Source organism: Rana temporaria, chromosome 5 (genome assembly GCF_905171775.1).
Source record: "Rana temporaria chromosome 5, aRanTem1.1, whole genome shotgun sequence".
Taxonomy (NCBI): domain Eukaryota; kingdom Metazoa; phylum Chordata; class Amphibia; order Anura; family Ranidae; genus Rana; species Rana temporaria.
The window spans coordinates 204,841,578-204,862,380 of record NC_053493.1 but is presented as its reverse complement, the minus strand read 5'-3'; the positions used below and the strand labels follow the sequence as shown (position 1 = coordinate 204,862,380).

Below are 20,803 nucleotides of genomic sequence, written 5' to 3'. Positions count from 1 at the left end.
TACATGTAGGAGAGAAGTGCCAGAATAGGCCCGGTATGGATGGGTGTATAACTGCCCGGTATGGAAGAGGTTAACATGCGTGAGGGCCGACCATTTTGCCTGACATTCTTTGAACTATTAAAATTCAGTCTAAGTGTGTTTGCCAGAGCACTAATACACTGCCCAAAAATAATTCTCTTGTCTTTGTGGCTGTGTGTGGTGAAGAGATGAGCTTGGGCGTGTTAGATTATATATATATATATATATATATCTTTTGTGGCCCCATTGAATCCCTGAGTGTTATTTGGATATACTGTATTTATCGGAATATAACACGCACCTTCACTTTAACAGGGAAGTTTCAGGAAAAAAAATCTATTTTAAATCAAGAACTATGAAGCAAAATAAGGGTCAGTGCCCATCTATGCAGCCTAATCAGTGTGCATCTGCAGCCTCGCCATTGCCATGAATGCAGCCTGATCCATGCCCATCTGCAGCCTCGGAGGGGACAGGCAGGGTGGCGGGATGAGTGCCAACAGATTACATACATGAGAATCTCCTGTTTACTTGGCGGCCTTTTTAATACAAAGTCCAATGAACAGCCGTCCAATGGCAGCCCAGGAGACAGGACTTCCTAGTACAGATGCCACTGAGTAAACAGGAGATTCTCCTGTATGCAATCTGATGGCGCTTGTTCTGTCCCCTCTGAGGTGGCGCCGATAAATACAGTATATATCTTTAGTGGCCCGGGGGCCGCAAAAGATATATATATCCAAACGACCAGGGGGGCCACATTAAACCGGAACAAGGGCCGCAATCGGCCCCCGGGACGAACTTTGGACATGCCCGTCCTAGAGTGAGAGAGCTCATCCCCTCCCTGCAACCAATCAGCATGCTCAAGGCACAGTGACACTCAGGAACTGGATACAAGTCAAGAGTACACAGTACGCTGAGTAAAAGAACCATATGAGTTACTGAGTTAAAGAACCAAACGAGTTACTGAGTTAAAGAACCATATGAGTTGTTAGAATACAATAGTGAAAAAAGAAAGAATATGGGATTCCCACCTAATTGTAAATGCTGCAGTACTCACCGATATTATCGGGGGGTGCAATCTGATATAAAGTATGACAAAAAATAAAAAATAAGAAAGAAACAGACTGCTGCACACCCTAAAGAGTTAACTACAAATGTATTGAAGCTATATCAAAAACATATATAAGACATAAAAACTGGTCCCCTATAAATAGGTGGACCTACCTAGATCATTCCCCATTAAAAGAACCCCAATAAAGGCATGTACTGGTAACTAAACAAACTCGATTCCCCCGCAGGAGGACCGAGGTATATGAATAGCACACCCACCCTCCACAAAACACAGACATCCCCCCTAGATGAAGGGCCCAATTTCTAGTTAAATGTACCCCTGATGGTTCCCACACAGGACAGTGATTCCCTGTAATAACAGGTGATAGATGTCCAGCAGTCTGTTTCTTTCTTCTTTTTTATTTTTTGTTAGAATACAATACACTGAAAGAACCATGGAGTCACCACCAGTAGAACAATACATTACATCAATGATCAGGTAGCAGCAGTACACTGTACAGACTGTATATAGGTAGTTATAACAGGTAGTACAGAACATTCATTAACCATGAATTATATTTCTAGAATTATTGCAGTCTCTCTGACATTTGTGAAGCAATCATCGTTTATGTACACATGCATGCCCTATGCACGTTTATTCACATGCAGATATCGGGGTCGGTGGGGATGGTTTTAGTTTTTATTTTGTTTATTTTTTCACTTAACAGGCCCGCCCCCTATGTGATAGTTTGTTGAAGTGACAGGTTCTCTTTATTGCATCTGGGGTCTGTTATATGATCATAAGAGTATAGGATTGTGCTCAGTAGCCTGGGTAGCAGGTGTTCTGTCAGATCAAGCACCTATAGGATCAGCCAATATTGCCACTTACGGTGACGCACAAACTGCTGTGTAAACGAAAAGTGGTTTATTGTGCATGTGAACTGCATTCTGATGGGCCAACTTCACAGTTAGGATGGCTAGCCATCAGATTTGTCCGTAGTCTTTACAGTGCATAATGATGCCCCTTTCATACTTGTGCGACTTGGGTCTACAAAGTCGCATGACAAGTGGTACCCCATGATTTCCAATGAGTACCGTCCATAATATCTGTGCGTCTTCAAGTCGCAGCGATTTTAAACTGCGTAGAGGGTTCTTTACTGTAAGAGCGGCAAGGATGTGAAATTCCCTTCCACAGGAAGTGATCTCAGCGGGGAGCATTGATAATCTCAAGAAACTATTAGATAAGCACCTGAACTACCACAACATACAGGGATATACAATGTAATACTGAATATCATTGAAGTCGGACCAAAGTAGTATCCTGTTCATGAAAGTAGGATGGATGTAGGACCAATGTAGGATAAATGTAGGACCAATGTAGCAGAGCAAAGTAGGATGAAAGTAGTGTAGTAGTGTGAACCCAGCCTCAGGCTGGGTTCACACTACTACACTACTTTCATCCTACTTTGCTCTGTGTTCAATGTTTCCCTATGAGAGCGTCTTGTAGCGTCCTACACAAGTCGGTCCGACTTTGAAAATGCTCCCTGTACTACTTTTGGTCCTACATTGATCCTACTTCAGGCCCATTGAATATCATTGAAGTCGGACCAAAGTAGTATCCTGTTCATGAAAGTAGGATGGATGTAGGACCAATGTAGGATCAGTGTAGGACCAATGTAGCAGAGCAAAGTAGGATGAAAGTAGTGTAGTAGTGTGAACCCAGCCTAAGTGTACACTTAATCCTACAGTGCCACCTGTGGTTAACTCCCAAACTGCAACTGTCATTTTCACAATAAAGAATGCAATTTAAATGCATTTTTTGCTGTGAAAATGACAATAGTCCCAATAATGTCGCAGTCACGAAAAAAATTGCTGATCGCCGCCATTAGTAGTAAAAATTTTTTTTTTTATAAAAATGCAATAAAACTATCCCCTATTTTGTAAACGCTATAAATTTTGCGCAAACCAATCGATAAACGCTTATTGCTATTTTTTTAACCAAAAATAGGTACAAGAATACGTATCGGCCTAAACTGAGGAAAAAAAAAAAAATTATATATGTTTTTGGGGGATATTTATTATAGCAAAAAGTAAAAAATATTGCATTTTTTTTTTAAATTGTCGCTTTATTTTGGTTTATAGCGCAAAAAATAAAAACCGCCGAGGTGATCAAATACCACCAAAAGAAATCTCTATTTGTGGGGAAAAAAGGACGCCAATTTTGTTTGGGAGCCACGTCGCACGACTGGGCAATTGTCTGTTAAAGCGACGGAGTCCCGAACTGTAAAAACACCTTGGGTCTTTAGGCAGCATTTTGGTCCGGTCCTTAAGTAGTTAAAGACTGTTCTGCAGATTTTCAGACAAAACTGTGATATATTATCTGTGACAGACTATGACAGCACTAAAAGCTGATTTTCTTGTTTGTTTTTCATGGATATGGTCATTTTTAAATAATGCACAATACTGGTATAAGTTTACTTGTAATGTAATTATAATGTTATATTGCCTCCAGTCTATCAGCCTCCAACTTCTCTGGGTTCAGATGCTGATCTTCCCTGCACACAGTCTTTAAGTAATTTTTTTTTTTAAACAACAAACTACTAAGCTAGTCCTGGTAAAATGTGATCACTTAAAGTTATCACATGACCATTGTACACAATGAATGGCTTTCACTCATAGCCATACGTTGTGTATTTATTGTGATGATCTCTCTGCTTTGCCCTGTCTGCACTGTGTGATCATTGTGACCAATCACATCGCCGCTGTACCATGTTATAGCTGTGGCCAATCGTAGCTCTCGCAATAGTACCCACTGAGACGCTGTTCATTCGCTTTCAGTGCAGCTGAGGCTGCAGCGAAAGGGACTAGGAAATCTGTGTCCTGACATCTCACCAAAGCTCCCCCAGCTGGAGATTTAAAAGGAAACATTGTAAAAAATATTTAAAAGTAAAAATATTAATAAAAACCCACTGACTCCATCCACTATCCTGATAACCAACCCCCCCCCCCCCCCCCCAAATAGAAAGCATTGTAAAAAAAAAAAAATAGCAAAAAAATTAGGGCTGTTACTGATTAAAATTTTTGTGTTCTATTAATCACATACATTTTTCGGGTCACCACCATATATAGTCCCCACTGTAATATCCACAGACATCTCCCCACTGTAATATCCACAGACGTCTCCCCCACTGTAATATCCACAGACATCTCCCCACTTTAATATCCACAGACGTCTTCCCCACTGTAATATCCACAGACGTCTTCCCCACTGTAATATCCACAGACGTCTCCCCCACTGTAATATCCACAGACATCTCCCCACTTTAATATCCACAGACGTCTTCCCCACTGTAATATCCACAGACGTCTTCCCCACTGTAATATCCACAGACGTCTCCCCCCACTGTAATATCCACAGACGTCTCCCCCACTAATATCCACAGACATCTCCCCACTATAATATCCACAGACATCTCACCCACTGTATATGAAGATTGCTTGCTTAGTCTTACCAGAGAAGCTGGCCAAACGCAAGCAGTAGAGGCCGGGTGATGACTTCAGCGCGCCGCTCTGGGTTCACCTAGGCCCGCCACTGGGTGGACCAAGATGGCCGCCGCTCTGGGAGCTAGGCCGAAGCCGCTGCCTTTCCTATGGCTGAGGCAGTAGCGGAGCTCCGCGGATCACGTGGTGTGCCGATCCGCACATGGTGACCCGTTCGGATCACGGATCATTTACAACCTGTTGCACCACTAGTACCGATCAAAAGAATTGTGATGGATAGAAAAAAATGAACGATTAATCAAGGTATTCATTTTTTAATTTCCACAGCCCTACAAAAAATATAAATTGCAAAAAATTATATAAAAGGATAATTGTAAAAAATAAAATTGAAAAAAATAAATAACATGAAAATAAACTACTGACACAGTCCACGCCTCATCAGTGCCACCTATCGGTGCCCATCAGTTCTGCAAATTAGTGCCACAACATACAGGGATATACAATGTAATACTGACATATAATCACACATATAGGTTTGACTTGTGTCTTTTTTTCAACTTCACCTACTATGTAACTATGTCATCACCATGATGAGGTCATCACGATGATGTCATTGTCCATGATGATGTCATCACGATGATGTCATTGACGATGATGATGTCATCACGATGATGTCATTGACTATGATGATGTCATCACGATGATGTCATTGTCCATGATGATGTCATCACGATGATGTCATTGACTATGATGATGTCATCACGATGATGTCATTGTCCATGATGATGTCATCACGATGATGTCATTGTCCATGATGATGTCATTGTCCATGATGATGTCATTGACGATGATGATGTCATCACGATGATGTCATTGACGATGATGATGTCATCACGATGATGTCATTGACTATGATGATGTCATCACAAAGATGTCATTGTCCATGATGATGTCATTGACTATGATGATGATGTCATCACGATGATCTCATTGACTATGATGATGATGATGTCATCACAATGATCTCATTGACTATGATGATGTCATCACGATGATGTCATTGACTATGATGATGTCATCACGATGATGTCATTGTCCATGATGATGTCGTCACGATGATGTCATTGACCATGATTATGTCATCACGATGATGTCATTGACTATGATGATGTCATCATGATGATGTCATTGACGATGATGATGTCATCACGATGATGTCATTGACTATGATGATGTCATCACGATGATGTCATTGTCCATGATGATGTCATCACGATGATGTCATTGTCCATGATGATGTCATCACGATGATGTCATTGACTATGATGATGTCATCACGATGATGTCATTGTCCATGATGATGTCATCACGATGATGTCATTGTCCATGATGATGTCATCACGATGATGTCATTGACGATGATGTCATTGACTATGATGATGTCTTCACGATGATGTCATTGACTATGATGATGTCATCACAAAGATGTCATTGTCCATGATGATGTCATCGTCCATGATGATGTCGTCACGATGATGTCATTGACCATGATTATGTCATCACGATGATGTCATTGACTATGATGATGTCATCACGATGATGTCATTGTCCATGATGATGTCATCACGATGATGTCATTGACCATGATTATGTCATCACGATGATGTCATTGACTATGATGATGTCATCACGATGATGTCATTGACTATGATGATGTCATTGACTATGATGATGTTATCACGATGATGTCATTGACTATGATGATGTCATCATGATGATGTCATCGACCATGTTGATGCTTCAGAGGGAATATGATTTCAATTTACAAATGCCATACTGGTGACCCCACAGTAGGGATTAATCTTTTTTGCAGAAGGGAGTTTAAAGTAGTCACTGCACTACTTTGGTCCGATTTTGATGCGACTTGAGGCAGAAACCTCAAGATTACATAGGTATTGCTTCAAGTTGCATCAAAATCGCATTAAAGTCACAGTAAAAATCGTGGCAAAAATTGCACGACTTTCAAGTCGCACAAGTGTGAAAGGAGCCTAACAATTGGATTTTACTACCGTGGGTACTTTGCCCGCCCGCGCTAGTAAAATTTGATCATTTTTCCTGTGCATGCGCTGTGAAGACTACTGAAAAATATGATGGCCCATTAGAATGAGATTCACGTGCACAAAAACCCACTTTTCATTTACACAGATTTTTGTGCGTCACCAGCTGGCTAATCTGACAAATTGTGGTCTGATACAATAGGATTGTGCTCTGAGCAAGGAACTAAATACAAGTAAATGTCCCCAGGACCTGCAAACCTTCTGTGAAGAATCATTCTTCTGATTCTAATCATTTAAGAAGGTTGAGTGAGAGCTTTGGTTCACTTGCTTGTCAGTAGACTCAGCAAGTGAACCGAAGAATCAATTTATTGAATAGGTTCATTTCAGTGAGTGATTAGAAATGAACCGATTCAGTTAAAAGAGCCGAACTTCCCATCACTACACCTCATACACTGTACTTCCTTTTTTATGGCCTTGTGCATACTCCATGTCTTAGGCCAGAGAATACCCCCCACCCACCGGGAAGCGCCGGCCTCCCATCCCTCTGTCGGGGGGGTCTAGCCCTCCCCACCACGGGGGGGGGGGGGGGCACCATCCAGACCACCGCAGAACAATGTCTGGCCGAGGATATAATGTTAACAAAATATAGAGGAGTAAAATAAAAACTTTAAATAAAATTTAAAGCGGGGGTTCACCCTAAAAAAAAAAAAAAAAAAATTCTAGCATGCCATCCAGCATACTAGCGCGTGCTACAGTATGCCTTTATTTTATTTTTTGGCGCCGTACTCACAGTTTAATCCCGTAGTTCAGACTCCCCGCGGGGAATGGGCGTTCCTATGCAGAGGGAACGTGATTGACGGCCAGCTATGGCGCGTCACGCTTCCCGAAAATAGCCGAAATAGGACTTGGCTCTTCACGGCGCCTGCGCAGTCAGCGCAGGAGTCTGTGCGCAGGCGCCGTATAGCGCCGTGAAGAGCCGAGTCCTACTCCGGCTATTTTCGGGAAGTGTGATGCGCCATAGCCGGCCGTCAATCATGTTCCACTCTTCATAGGAACGCCTACTCCCCGCGGGTGTCTGAAACGAAAGTTATGGATTAAACCGTAAGTACAGCGCAAAAAAAAAAGGCATACTGTAGCTGATGCTAGTATGGATGGTACAAAGTTGTGTTTTTGGGTGAACCTCCGCTTTAAGAAAAATGGGGGGGTGGAATCGGGAAAAGATAAGAAGCAAGGGGGAGAGCAAAGAAGGGAAGGCAGGGGGAGGGGTTGTGGCTCCACGCTCATTGTTAGTGTTCCTTTAAATATAATTTTTTGGGGGGTTTAAAATATAGTGTCAATTGCAAAAGTCCGGTGGGTGTAACAAGATGTCCGGTTTCCCCCTTCTCTGTGTATCTTTTCTATGGAGGAGTGCGGGGTATAGCAAAATGGCGGCGACGTAACGTCACTTCCGTTACCAATTCTGACGGGTCGCCGAGGAAAAAAATTATCGCCGCTGCGGAGGCGGTCATTTTGTTGGCTAGTACAACGGGTGTGTGTGTAGTTTACCCTCATTTGGCTCCAAAAATATGGCGCCTGTACTGTAGTCAAGTATAAAGTATACACATCCCCCTAGTGTTCTTGACGTTGGTCTCCGGTAGGCTGTACCGTCTGTTGGTAGGAGTGGGCTGACGTCAGGGGGCGGGCACTAGTGGCTGAGTTTCGGTGCTGCTTCCGTGCTCGGTAATATTGGTTGGAGAGTGATCGGAAGGCTCTGTAGGACTCGGGTGTATTCTCCGGATACCATGAATAGAATCTTCGGGAAGTCAAAGCCAAAAGGCCCCCCGCCCAACCTGACAGACTGCATCGGAAATGTGAGTGAGTAGCAGTGCAGACACAATGGGGACTTCGGACACAATGGCTGTCAGCTGACACTAGGGGGGCTCGGGCTGTCACCTGACACCTCTCTCATAGAGACCGCTCGTCTACTTCATATCCCCTCCAATCATTAGTGTGGTCTGTGTGTACACTTCCCTAGTGACAGGCCTAGGAGCTCAGAGCTCACTATTGCTTCCTGCTGGTCTTGTGACCATGACTGCTCCTCTCAGGTGACACATTAGTCACCTACTCCACCTCTGTGACCTCTCATACACTCACACCAACTCTGCTCACAGAAACACATTAAAGATAGATTTTTTAGGTTTGTACAGAGGGATTAGAACTCCTTGGAATAGAAAGAGAGAGAAAGGCGCACTGACCTAGCGCATTTCCTCCATAAAATGTAGTAAAGCATAAAAAGAGCAATATTTACTCACAAACCTGATACATAAAACCACATAACAAGTGTTCTCCACTGGATAAAGTTCTATTGTCGTCCATTGGTCCTGTCAGAGGACCAGGAGGTGGCCAAACGGCTGACGCGTTTCAAGGGCGAACCCTCTTTATCAGAGCCAAAACGGTGGGTGCGCCTTTCTCTATTTCAATATTTTCCAGTTTGAGGATGCCTAATATCGTCAGAAGACAACAAGACCACCAGCATTAAAGTGGAGGTTCAACCGAAAAGTACATTTTTAACATTAGATTGAGGCTCATTTTGTCAAGGTAGTTTTTTTTAAATCGAAGCAGTATTTACCGTTTTAGAGAGCAATCTTCTCCGCCGCTTCCTGGTATGGGCTGCAGGACTGGGCGTTCCTATTTGATTGACAGGCTTCCGACGGTCGCATACATCGCGTCACGATTTTCCGAAAGTAGCCGAACGTCGGTGCGCAGGCGCCGTATAGAGCCGCACCGACGTTCGGTTTCTTTCGGCTACTCGTGACGCAATGTATGCGACTGTCGGAAGCCTGTGAATCAAATAGGAACGCCCAGTCCCGAAGACCATACCCGGAAGCGGCGGAGAAGATCTCTCTCTAAAACGGTAAGTACTGCTTAGATTTAAAAAAAACTTCCCGATTCACCTTGACAAAATGAGCATTAATCTAATGTTAAAAAAAAAATTTCGGGTGAACTCCCGCTTTAAGAAGTCTACATACACTTCACACTAGGGTTGTCCCGATACCCGAGTACATGTACCGATACTTTTTTTTTTTTTTTTTCAAGTACTCACCAATACTGATACAGTATTTATTTGTATTTTTTTTACAATTTGTATTTTTTGTTTCATGTTTTTTTTTTTTTTACAATACTTTCTTGGGGTGGGGGGGGGAGTGGATGTTGTCAATGTGCTATTTTAATTTGTATTATTTTTTTTTATTATTTATTGCAAATTTATTTTATTTGTTTAGCCCTGTTGGGGGGCTTTGGTGACATATCTGGGTCTTAACAGACCTCTGACATCTCCCCTTTGAGACAGAGAAAGGGACTGAGGACACAGATTCCCCAGTCCCTTTCTCAGCAGCCCCAGCAGCACTGAAAATGAATGGACAGGAGACAGAGGCTCCTCTCCATTCATAAACTGAAGCATCGTAAACACAGGTTACGATGTTTCAGTTGTATGAATGGACACAGTCAGTGATCACTGACTGTTCATTCGGAAAAGGTAGGAGTGCGAAGGGGGAGAGCAGCAGCATGGAGGGGGGACACGGAGAGGGAGAGCAGCATGTATGGGGGAACTGGAGGAGGATACAGGGACAGTCAGCGGTGATCGGTGCGGCTTTGGGGGGAGTTACAAGCACCGATCATGGCTGTATAGATTTCACTAAAACAGCTGAAAAGGGGAGAAGCTGTCAGGCTTTATTGAAATCTATACAGGGAGATCGGTGCTTGTAACTCCTCCACTGCACCGATCATCCCTGACTTGGGTGAAGCATCGGAGCATTTCCCCGAGTACTGCTTGGTATCGGTATCGGGACAACCCTACTTCACACCTCTGGGTTACCCTTGTGAGCACAGGAGAATATTGCATGCTGGATTAGAACCCTGATCAGGATTTATTGCTATCTGCTCCTATTAGGGAGAGTCGCCCTCTCTATTTGTTATACTGTTATCACTGAACATGAGAATATCCCACATTTTGGGTTGTCACCAGAGCAGGAATAGAGGTGAAACCTTCCAATAGGGACACTAGTTCTGGTGATTAGGGATGAGTTCCTAGTCTGAATCTGCCTGAGCTATCCCACCAGGAAGCTGTCACTGTGTCCCTCCAATCATAATATACATTCAACTGTGGGAAACACCTTGTGCACTTTTGATTGGTGGGATGCAGTGAGAGCCTCCTGGTGGGATAGGTCAGGCAGTTCAGACCAAGTTCAGTGTTATGTCGATATTCCCATCACACTATTTTGTGGATAAGGCCCCTTTCACACAGGGCTTGTCCCTTTTGATGGACTCCACTTGCTCAACGTGGTTCGCTCCATTGATCCCCGCTGAGCAGGCAGAAGACAGGTCTCTGCTCACTGTGCTGAGACGGACCTGTCAGAGCTCCGCTCTCCTGTATGGGGAGATCGGATGATAACTGATCCATCTCTCAGTTTTCATTCGATTCCACCAGACGGATGGGAAATAGGGTCTCCATCTGTCTGGATTTATCGGATCAGATGTCAGCGGATATTTCACAGCTGTCACGTGTCTCTCCATAGAGGTGAATGGAGCATCCAATCAGGTCTGCCTGAAATACCGACAGGCGGTCCTGATCGGACAGCATGTGTGAAAGGGGCCTAATGCTTGGGAGTAGTGGGTGCCTAACGCAACAATCATCTGGAACTGGGGACATCACAGATCAAATGCACATATTCGCCAGCACACCATGGGTTACGTGACTGATGAAGGGGTCCTGCGTGGCTCCAAAACATTTTGTTCTATCCTCTGTGATGCGATTGTTTTTAGATAAAGATTTCAGATGTCATTTTATGATCCATAGTGTGCAGACTAAGATCAAGTCCAAACGCAATATTCCCACGCACGCGTCTGAAAAGGGCTGTTCAGTAATGCTGGGTGCTGTAATGACCACATCCTGGAAACCGTAGACAATCCGAGTGAAAAAATGCCATCAGCACACCACAGATTCCTCAAAGGGGTCCAATGCTTTAATTTCATGGTCACATGGTACACATACAGCAATGTTTTGTTTTACACAGGGCCCCTTCATCTGGCAAGTGACAAGTCTAACGAAGGAGCCTTTCGTGGCTCCGAAACTTTGCCGTATGTGTACCATGTGACCTTAGAATTAAAGCTTCGGACCCTTTTGAGGAATCCTTGTCGTGCTGATGACATTACTTCACTTGGACTAAGATCAAAACATGACTCATCCCTACTGGTGACTAGCAGGGTTTCCTCACTTTGGAGGGACTTCCTCTCACTTCCTGTTTTGGCTACGGTACAGGAAGTGATGTCTCCCCAGTGGAACTTTGTCGCATGTAAATGCACCCCAGATACACATAAGACTCCATTCACACCTGGGCATTTTGGAATTGAGGTAGAATCGCTGTGATTCTGCCCGCAATCTCATAACACACTACAATCACAAAAATGCATTTTTTTTTAATGGCACCTTAAAGGCAGTACAGCTTCGCTGCGATTGTTGTGGAAAATCACATTGTGTGACGCTTGTCGCCAAGAAAAAAGCGCCTGCTCCTATTTGGGCGACAAGCTTCATGCAATGTGATTGCTGTGTGATAAGTCGCTGTAAAACTGCACTGTGCTTTAGGTGCCATTGAGAATAATGGCACCTGAACCTGTGCTTTGCGAATGTAGTGTGGCGTGCGCAATTGCAATCGTGGTCTCAAAATGCACAGGTGTGAATGGTTCATAAAAAACAAACACAAAAACCCTAGCACAAATCCATTACACAAGTTAACACGCATGAAGAACTGCACCGTGAACATGGAGGATGCAGCACAAATGAGTCCTAAAGGTACAAGATAGGACAAAGTGCTGGAATGGCTCTGGAGTGACTGCAATCTCTGTACAGTCTCCTTTAGGCTCTGTTTACACCTTTGCAGATCATTCATTTCAGTGGACTGCCCTACACACAGAAAACGCACGAAAGAAGTGCATGGCCCTTTTCAAAAATTGCACCGCAGACCTAGAGGGTGCGCCATCACTCCTAATACATCACCTGCGTTGTATGCAAGGCGCTCTTTGTAAGCTTTGTGTTGTTTGCATATACCTGACAACTATTATCTTTTGTTGATTGTTCTGACATTTTATATGTTTTGTAAACCTCTTTTCTAAATAAAGAATGCACACACTAAAATGCATGGTACTTTGTTGCCTTGTGTTTTGTTGTGCGTAAATGCATGTGCTTTGCCAGATGTGTGGGGGTGCCATTAAGAATCCATAGCACCGCTGTGCGTCTGCAAAAGGGCTGCACATTTTTGTGCATTGTTGGAAAGCATGTGATTTTGCGCGCGTTCCCACAGCGCAAATAGGTTAACCTAACCTTAGGGACAGCATACATGTTAGTCAGACTGTACATTAATTTTTTTTTTTTTTAACCAGATTGTTATAGGAGGACCTAAACTATACAAATCTGTATTCAATCAAGCAAGCCATTGCACTGTTTAGTTGTTGGTTGATCTAAAACTGGGATCTTCAATCTACGGCCCTCCAGTTCAGGAACTACAATTCCCATCATGCCTAGTCATGTCTGTGAATATCGGAGATTTACAATGCCTCATGGGGTGTGTAGTAACGTGATCCCTGGTCTAAAAGGTTGTACAATCAGATTGTATGATGTATGGCCAGCTTTTTTCCTTGATGGCTTGATTAGTATAACTATTACAGCAGTTCACCAGTCTGAACATTGAAACAAGCAGGTGGAATCTGTGTACCAAAATCTGCTATTTCTGGAGTGCATTCAGAAAATCTAATAACTTAAAGCGGGAGTTCACCCATTTAAAAAAAAAAAAAAAATCTCCCCTTAGCTTCCTGCTCGTTCGGTCTAGGGGAATCGGCTATTTGTAGTAAAATATGAGCAGTACTTACCCGTTTTCGAGCTGCATCTTCTTCCGTCGCTTCCGGGTATGGGTCTTCGGGAGCGGGCGTTCCTTCTTGATTGACATTCTTCCGAGAGGCTTCCGACGGTCGCATCCATCGCGTCACTCGTAGCCGAAAGAAGCCGAACGACGGTGCGGCTCTATACTGCGCCTGCGCACCGACGTTCGGCTTCTTTCGGAAAATCGTGACGCGATGGATGCGACCGTCGGAAGCCTCTCGGAAACCTGTCAATCAAGAAGGAACGCCCATTCCCGAAGCCCATACCCGGAAGCGACGGAGAGGATGCGTCTCGTAAACGGGTAAGTACTGCACATATTTTAAAATAAATAGCCGATTCCCCTAGTAATAACGAGCAGGAATCTAAGGGGGAAAAGTGCCCTCTAAGGGTGAACCCCCGCTTTAAAGATGAATTCCAGGAATTGTAAATTCTTCCATAGTTACACTGGTCTAGCATGGATCAATATAACAATTTGACTACCATACCTGGCCAATGCTTCTGGAAGCTGGAAATCACTAAAGGACACACCACATTGATCTCCATTTGCTTCTAGCTCCTGCGCCATGTGGCTGCCCCACCTCTTGGCATGTCACCTCTCCACCTCGTTCAATGGCATACGTGCTGAGCGGCCGACCTCGTGGGACCCACAAGCAAGTGGCGATCACTTCTTCCCTTTTTTTTTTTTTAACGGTTTACAAGCACATAGATGGCAATAATAGTCTGCCAGAAGATCTACTGATTTTCCCACACTATCTGATAATACAAATTTAATAAAATACAGCCCAGTCAGACCCTTTCTAAGGCTCGATTCACACCTATGCATGTTGCTTTTGAGAGTTTTTGCAGTGCTCGCTGCGTTTTTCCACATGTGATTTTTTTTTTCCCCCCGCAACTTGTGTGTTTTTTTTTTTTTTTTTTTTTACATTTCCTTTAACAACCAGCTATAAACGGGTTAAAAAAAACGCAAACCGTGGCAAAATCGCGGTACTTGCGTTTTGGACGCGGGTCCATTGAATTCTATTACATGCAAAACGCTGCTTTTTGCGGGATAAAAAGTCCCCGACCCTTTCCAAAAACGCAGAGGCACAAAAAAGCATTGATGTGAATATGTTCCATAGGAAACCATGTTAAAAAAATTCCCTGCATTGCTATAAAATGCATCAAAAAACACATTAGTGTGAATGGAGCTTTAAAGCTAGTGCATTGTTGGTTCACTTACCTTTTCTTTCGATTTCCCTTCTAAATGTTTTTTTTTTCTTTGTTTGAATCTCTCACTTCCTGTTTCTCCTCAGTAAGCTTTCCACCATCATCCGAGCGGTGGAAAGTCATTTAGAACAGCTTACTGAGGAGAAACAGGAAGTGAGAAATTCAGACAAAGGGAAAAAAAACATTTAGAAGGGAAATTGAAGGAAAAGGTAAGTGAACCAACAATGCACTAGCTTAAAGTAACCTATTTAAAAAATAAAAAACGAACCTTTACAACCCCTTTAAAGAGGAACTTTACCCATAATAACTTGATAAAAAAACATTCCACATTCTTCTTGCTGGAGGCTGCCTTATCGCTTCAGTTTTCATGCGTGTTTCAGTGAGTTTTTTTTTTTTTTTTGTACGTTGACTTTTTAGTTTTAATGCATGTCAGTTTTGTGTCCTGTTCACACCACAGTGTTGATGTTGCGTCAGTTTTTCTTCCGTGCAAAAAAACTGCACATGATACCAGTGTTGTGAACAGGCCTCATAGAGAACTTTTTTTTTTTTTTTTGTTCCCTTGCAGAAGGCGTGCATAAAAACTGATGTCTCTGCACCATGGTGTGAACTAGGTCTTGCATATAACCAGTGAAGTGACTCAGGTGATGCACAGAAATTAAACACATCCTTCTACATCAATTGTACCTGTTTATCTGCGGCCGACTTTCCCCCTACATCCATTGAAAGTGCAGAATTTACACAGAATCTCTCGGCTCTGAAAAGCAGGGGGTGGAGAGATGAAGTTACATCAGTAAGAAGAGCTCTCGGAGCTGATTGGAGGGAAGGGTCACATCTCCCCTGCACAGGAACAGAGCTGAGGCTGTCACTCTGCTTGAGGTCCCACCCTTGTCACCTATTTTCTCTTGATGTCAGGAAAACTCATCAGAAGTGATTTATGCTGACAGCAGGGGAATAAAGTGACAGTGATCTGGATTGAGACACGTACACACTATAGAGGGGATATGCTTTGTTCAAATTTAGTTAGAATGTGAAAGTTGGCAAATGTGATTGGTTGCTGTAGGTCAACAAATATTGTTCTTTATTCAGATATTTAGAAAATTGAGGTCCAATGTATTTATCATGGTGCTGGGAAGACTATCCAGAATACTATAGATACAGAACTTCTAGTGATATGATAAATTGCCAGAAAATGATTTTGCTTTGAGAATGAGTGAATAAAATGCTTCCTGCTTCCCATTCTTCCCAAAGGTTGACAGCAGAGCAGAGTCAATTGACAAAAAAATCTCACGACTTGACGCAGAACTGGTGAAGTACAAAGACCAGATGAAGAAGATGAGGGAAGGTCCATCCAAGGTAGGTGCAATGACATCATTTGAAATGTATTTCTTCAGCAACACGTAACTATGTAACACTCTTTAAAGCTTGAAAAAAAATGTAAGTGTTAAATGTTGGAGATACCTTGCACCCATTTCTGCATTGACAAATCATTGTAAAATGTGAATGTACGATCCTGTCAGGTGTTTTTTTTTTTCCTATTTTGATATCTTAAAGGGGTTCTCCACCCTAAAGTGAAGTCGCACTGATCGGCACCCTCCCCCCCTCCGGTGTCACGTTTGACACCTTTCAGGGGGTGCAGATACCTGTCTAAAGACAGGTATTTGCACCCACTTCCGGCCCGGCATTCACAGGCATTGTGTTACATCCCGTCGCCACCCCCCCCCCCCCCGTTGTGTGCTGGGAACACTCGGCTCCCAGCACACAGCGGGAGCCAATCGGCGGGCGCAGTGCGACTCGCGCATACGCCGTAGGGAACCGGGCAGTGAAGCCGGAGCGCTTCACTTCCTGGTTCCCTCAGCGTGGATGGAGGGGGGAGCAGCAGGGTGACGAGCGATCGCTCGTCCTCTGCTGCGGACGCCGCTGGACTCCAGGACAGATAAGTGTCCTAATATTAAAAGTCAGCAGCTGCAGTATTTGTAGCTGCTGGCTTTTAATATTTTTTTTTTTTTTTGAGCGAGCATCCGCTTTAAGGCTACATTTGCACAGGCATTTACCCATGCTTCAAATCTCTGCAGCAAGAATCGAATTGCCGTGGCTGGAATTGAAAGCCGTGTACAGATTGCTGCGGCCTCAGAGCCTGTACAGTGCAATGATAGGCTGTCACCGGCTGAAGCTATTTGTACAAAGTATGTCCTGCCACGATCACCACGGGTAATCATTGGCTGTGTGATCAGTCACAAATAGCTGCAGCCATAGACAGCCTGTCATTGAACTGTATGGGCTTGGTGGCCACAGCTATGCGCACATGACTGTTAATCTTCGCAGCAGGAATCGGCCTTTATTTTTTTTTAACATATGCTCACAAAACTTCAGCTGCCTACAGATCATTTTGACATTTGGCCTTTATTTTTGATCACATGCTCAGTTTGAATTGGCCAGGTGTGTAAGGCCACATTTGCAGGGGCATTGAGCCACACTGCAAATCCCAGCAGCAAGAATCTACTTATTCCTGCAACAGGGATTGGCAGCTGTGTGCAGATAGCCAGTGATTACCAGGATGCACTTTCCGTGAGCAGTCACAAATAGCTGCGGCTGCCGACAGCTTGTCATTGCACTGTACAGCCTCGGAAGCCGCAGCTCTCTGCACACAGTTGTCAATCCCAGCTGGAGTTATTGATGGATTCTTGCTGCTGGGATTTGCAGTGTGTTTCTCAACTCCAGTCCTCAAGGCGCCCCAACAGGTCATGTTGTCAGGCTTTTCATTATTTTACACAGGTGATTTGATCAATTTCACTGCCTTAGTAATTACCATAGCCGTTTCATCTGAGGGAAATCCTGAAAACATGACCTGTTGGGGCACCTTATGGACTGGAGTTGAGAAACGCTGTCTTAAGGCATCAGTATACCAAGACATTTTGGGAAATTTCATGCTCCCAACTTTGTGGGAACAGTTTGGGGCTCCTTCCTGTTCCAATATGACTGTGCACCAGTGCACAAACAAGGTTTATAAAGACATGGATGAGGGAGGTTGGGGTTGAGTAACTTGAATAGCCTGCCCAAATAGAACACCTTTTGGAATGAATTAGAGTGGAGTCTGCGAACCAGGCCTTTTCGTCCAATCAGTTCCTGACCTCACAAATGCGTTTTGAATAGTCAAACATTCCCATAGACACCCTCCTAGACCTTGTGGGCTTCCTTCCCAGAAGAGTTGAAACTGTTATAGCTGCAAAGGGTGGGACAACTCAATATTGAATCCTATGGGCTAAGACTGGGATGCCAGTAAAACTTCTTTTTTTTTTTTTTTCTTTGAGCTTGTATGCATGTAAACCTCACATTATTTATTCTATTTACCTAGTTAGCAGAAAAAAACTGGCATAGCAACAGTTTTATAAAGGTGGCCTTGAACTTTGGGTCCATGATTCTTATATAGTTAGTCTGGTTGGAAAAAGACACAAGTCCATCTGGTTCAGTGGTTCTCAACCTGGGGGTCAAATGAGGATTTGCCAGGGGTCACCGAAACCTGGGCTGTTCCTGAAGCCCACGGCTGCCCACTCAGCCTCTTCTCAGCCTCCCATTCAGTTTACAGCATGGCTGGGGGGCAGGGACTAGAGGTCAGCTGACTGGTGAGGAATGTGAAGTGGGAGGGGCTGGAGGAGACCCTGTCTCCTGATTTTGGCATAGGTGTCACTGCTGCGAGAAACCACAAAGTCTGAGACACAGTGAGTAACACTGCCTGTGATTAGAGTTGCCTTTAAAGTCCCCACTACAGTTCTCAGATCAGCAGATGACCTTGATCAAGAGCACCTAAGTTGGCTGATCCCAACTCTCCACCAGCACTGGCACTGATCCCAACTCTCCTCCAGCACTGGCACTGATCCCAACCCCCCCACCAGGGAGTAAGAGAAGGATTAAAGATAGAGAATACATGAAAGGGAGAGGAACAAAGAGAAAGAATAAGAGAAATAACAAAGAAAGACGGCTAGAGAGTGATGTGGAAAACAAACAAGAAATTAGACTAGAGATTTTTCTCTCTCTAGCCTAATTTCTTGTTTGGAGAAGGAGAACAAAGAGAATGGAACGTCCTAAAATGTACCATAAGGGGTTTTAATACTGTACGAGTGGAAGGGGAGCGCTAAACGTCCGTGGGTTAGGGGCGCAAATTATTTGTCTTGCTTTGGGTGCCGACAACACACACTAGGAAAATAATTTTACTGTTGGGGGTCCCCACAACTTGGGAAAATTTATCAAGGGGCCACGGCAATAGAAAGGTTGAGAACTACTGATCTAGTTCAACCAAATTTGCACTACAGAACATGTTCCATAGGAAACCATGTAAAATGGACTGTAGTGCAAATCTGCAAAAAGCACGAAAACTGCATGGGTGTGAATCCAGCCTTACTGTGAAGAAACCTTTCCGTATTTGGAGATGAAATCTTTTTTCCTCCAGACATAGAGTGCCCCTTGTCCTCTGTGATGACAATAAAGTGAGTAACTCAACACCAAGTTCACTAAATGGACTTCTGGATTCTGGGTTTATAAATTCTGTGATTCAAGAAAGTTTGTCCATCAGTTCCACAATGTGCCATTATTATTTATGAGATAAAAGAAACTTGTATGCTCCCAAATATGTCAAAGTTTATAGAAGAGTAGCCTTTTCCAGGCATATTTACCTTCCTACATGGTATGTTGCTTTTGGTCTCTTACTACAACAAAAATGTGTGCTGCATATCTTGATGTGTGTGACTGGTCTGTGCTTCATACATGCCATTTTGCTGAGTAAGTAGGTGTGTTTGTCACGTTACCGGTTCTGAAGTGGCTCTAAAGATCCACACACTGTATCTAAAAGTAAACGCCTATTACTGGAGTCATGCGGCAAGCCCGAGCTGTCATCGACAGAATACTTGCTCCACTTGCATGTCTTCTATTTTTCCGGATGCCATGTTTTGAACTGTATCATTTTTCAATGAACAACGTTTAATTTGCATTTTCTGAGATTTGTGGTGAATAACAGCCACCTTAAATATTTGGGGACCCAATTATAAATATGTGACTGTACTATACACCAAACATTCACTGCAGGTGAATTGATCGCTGTATAATCAATTTTTAAAATGCATCAGAGAGATACATCAGCAGTTGCTATTTCAAATATGTCACGTTCACTGCTTTAGAAGTATACCTCCTTATATTTGATCTTTTGTATTCTTTTACTGAGGAGACTAGAAATGTTGGCTAAAATTCTGTTTTGTGCATCTCTGCATAAAACACCTAGTTATTTATTTATTAAGTCAGCCACTTTTTATTGCTGTGAGCTATAACCTCAGTAGTATCTAGGATTCACCTATCATTTGATTTGATCTTTCAGTTGTAATATTGGGGGGGGGGGGATAGCAAAGAGCTTGTATTGCCTACTTCCAGCCCAGGCCAATTCTGACATTTTTTTTCTCCTACATGTAAAAATCATAATAATTTTTCTGCTAGAAAATCACTCAGAACCCCCCAAACATTATATATTAAGCCCTAAAGAATAAAATAGTGGGTGTTTTTATGTCACATGGTATTTGCGCAGTTTTTTACTTTAGGGAAAAATACATTTGAATGTATTTTAGTGCAAAAAAATTACAATGTATAACCCAATTTTCTTGCAAACTATAAAAAAAATGTTTTAAATGACACGTTAAAAGTAAGCATGCGCCTGGAATGGTGACAAACTGATCTCCATAGGGTTGCCAATATAGAGTTACACAGGAGGTCCAGCGTTAGAAATGTTGTTTTCGCTATAACGTTCATGGCGATTCCTCACATGTGTAGCGCAAACACGGTTTACATATGCGTGCGTGACCCCAGATCTCTCCTCTACCCTGGAAAGCATGAGATAAAACAAAACCTTGATCTCCTGCTTTCCTGAACAAAAAATGGCAGTGTTCACATCTGGCAGAACTGGGAGTGCCATTGCTTCTGGCCTCCCAGGACCATAGAGATGGCCGGGGACCATCTGGTCACCAGACAGTTATATGATAACGCGGTGGCACCACTGGAGCTGATCCTGGGACCCCTTAGGTGCTGG

At 43.4% G+C, this 20,803-nt stretch overlaps 1 protein-coding gene across 1 annotated transcript in view; it reads left to right on the top strand.

The window, feature by feature from the left end:
• The first annotated feature begins 8,277 nt into the window (after nt 1-8,277).
• The window catches only part of CHMP5 (charged multivesicular body protein 5), a 37,874-nt gene continuing 25,348 nt past the window's right edge, over nt 8,278-20,803 (top strand). The window contains exons 1-2 of the mRNA XM_040353500.1: nt 8,278-8,473; nt 15,988-16,092. Coding sequence (XP_040209434.1) covers nt 8,405-8,473; nt 15,988-16,092 — 174 coding nt within the window. The 5' untranslated portion in view covers nt 8,278-8,404. The remainder of the gene's footprint in view (nt 8,474-15,987; nt 16,093-20,803) is intronic.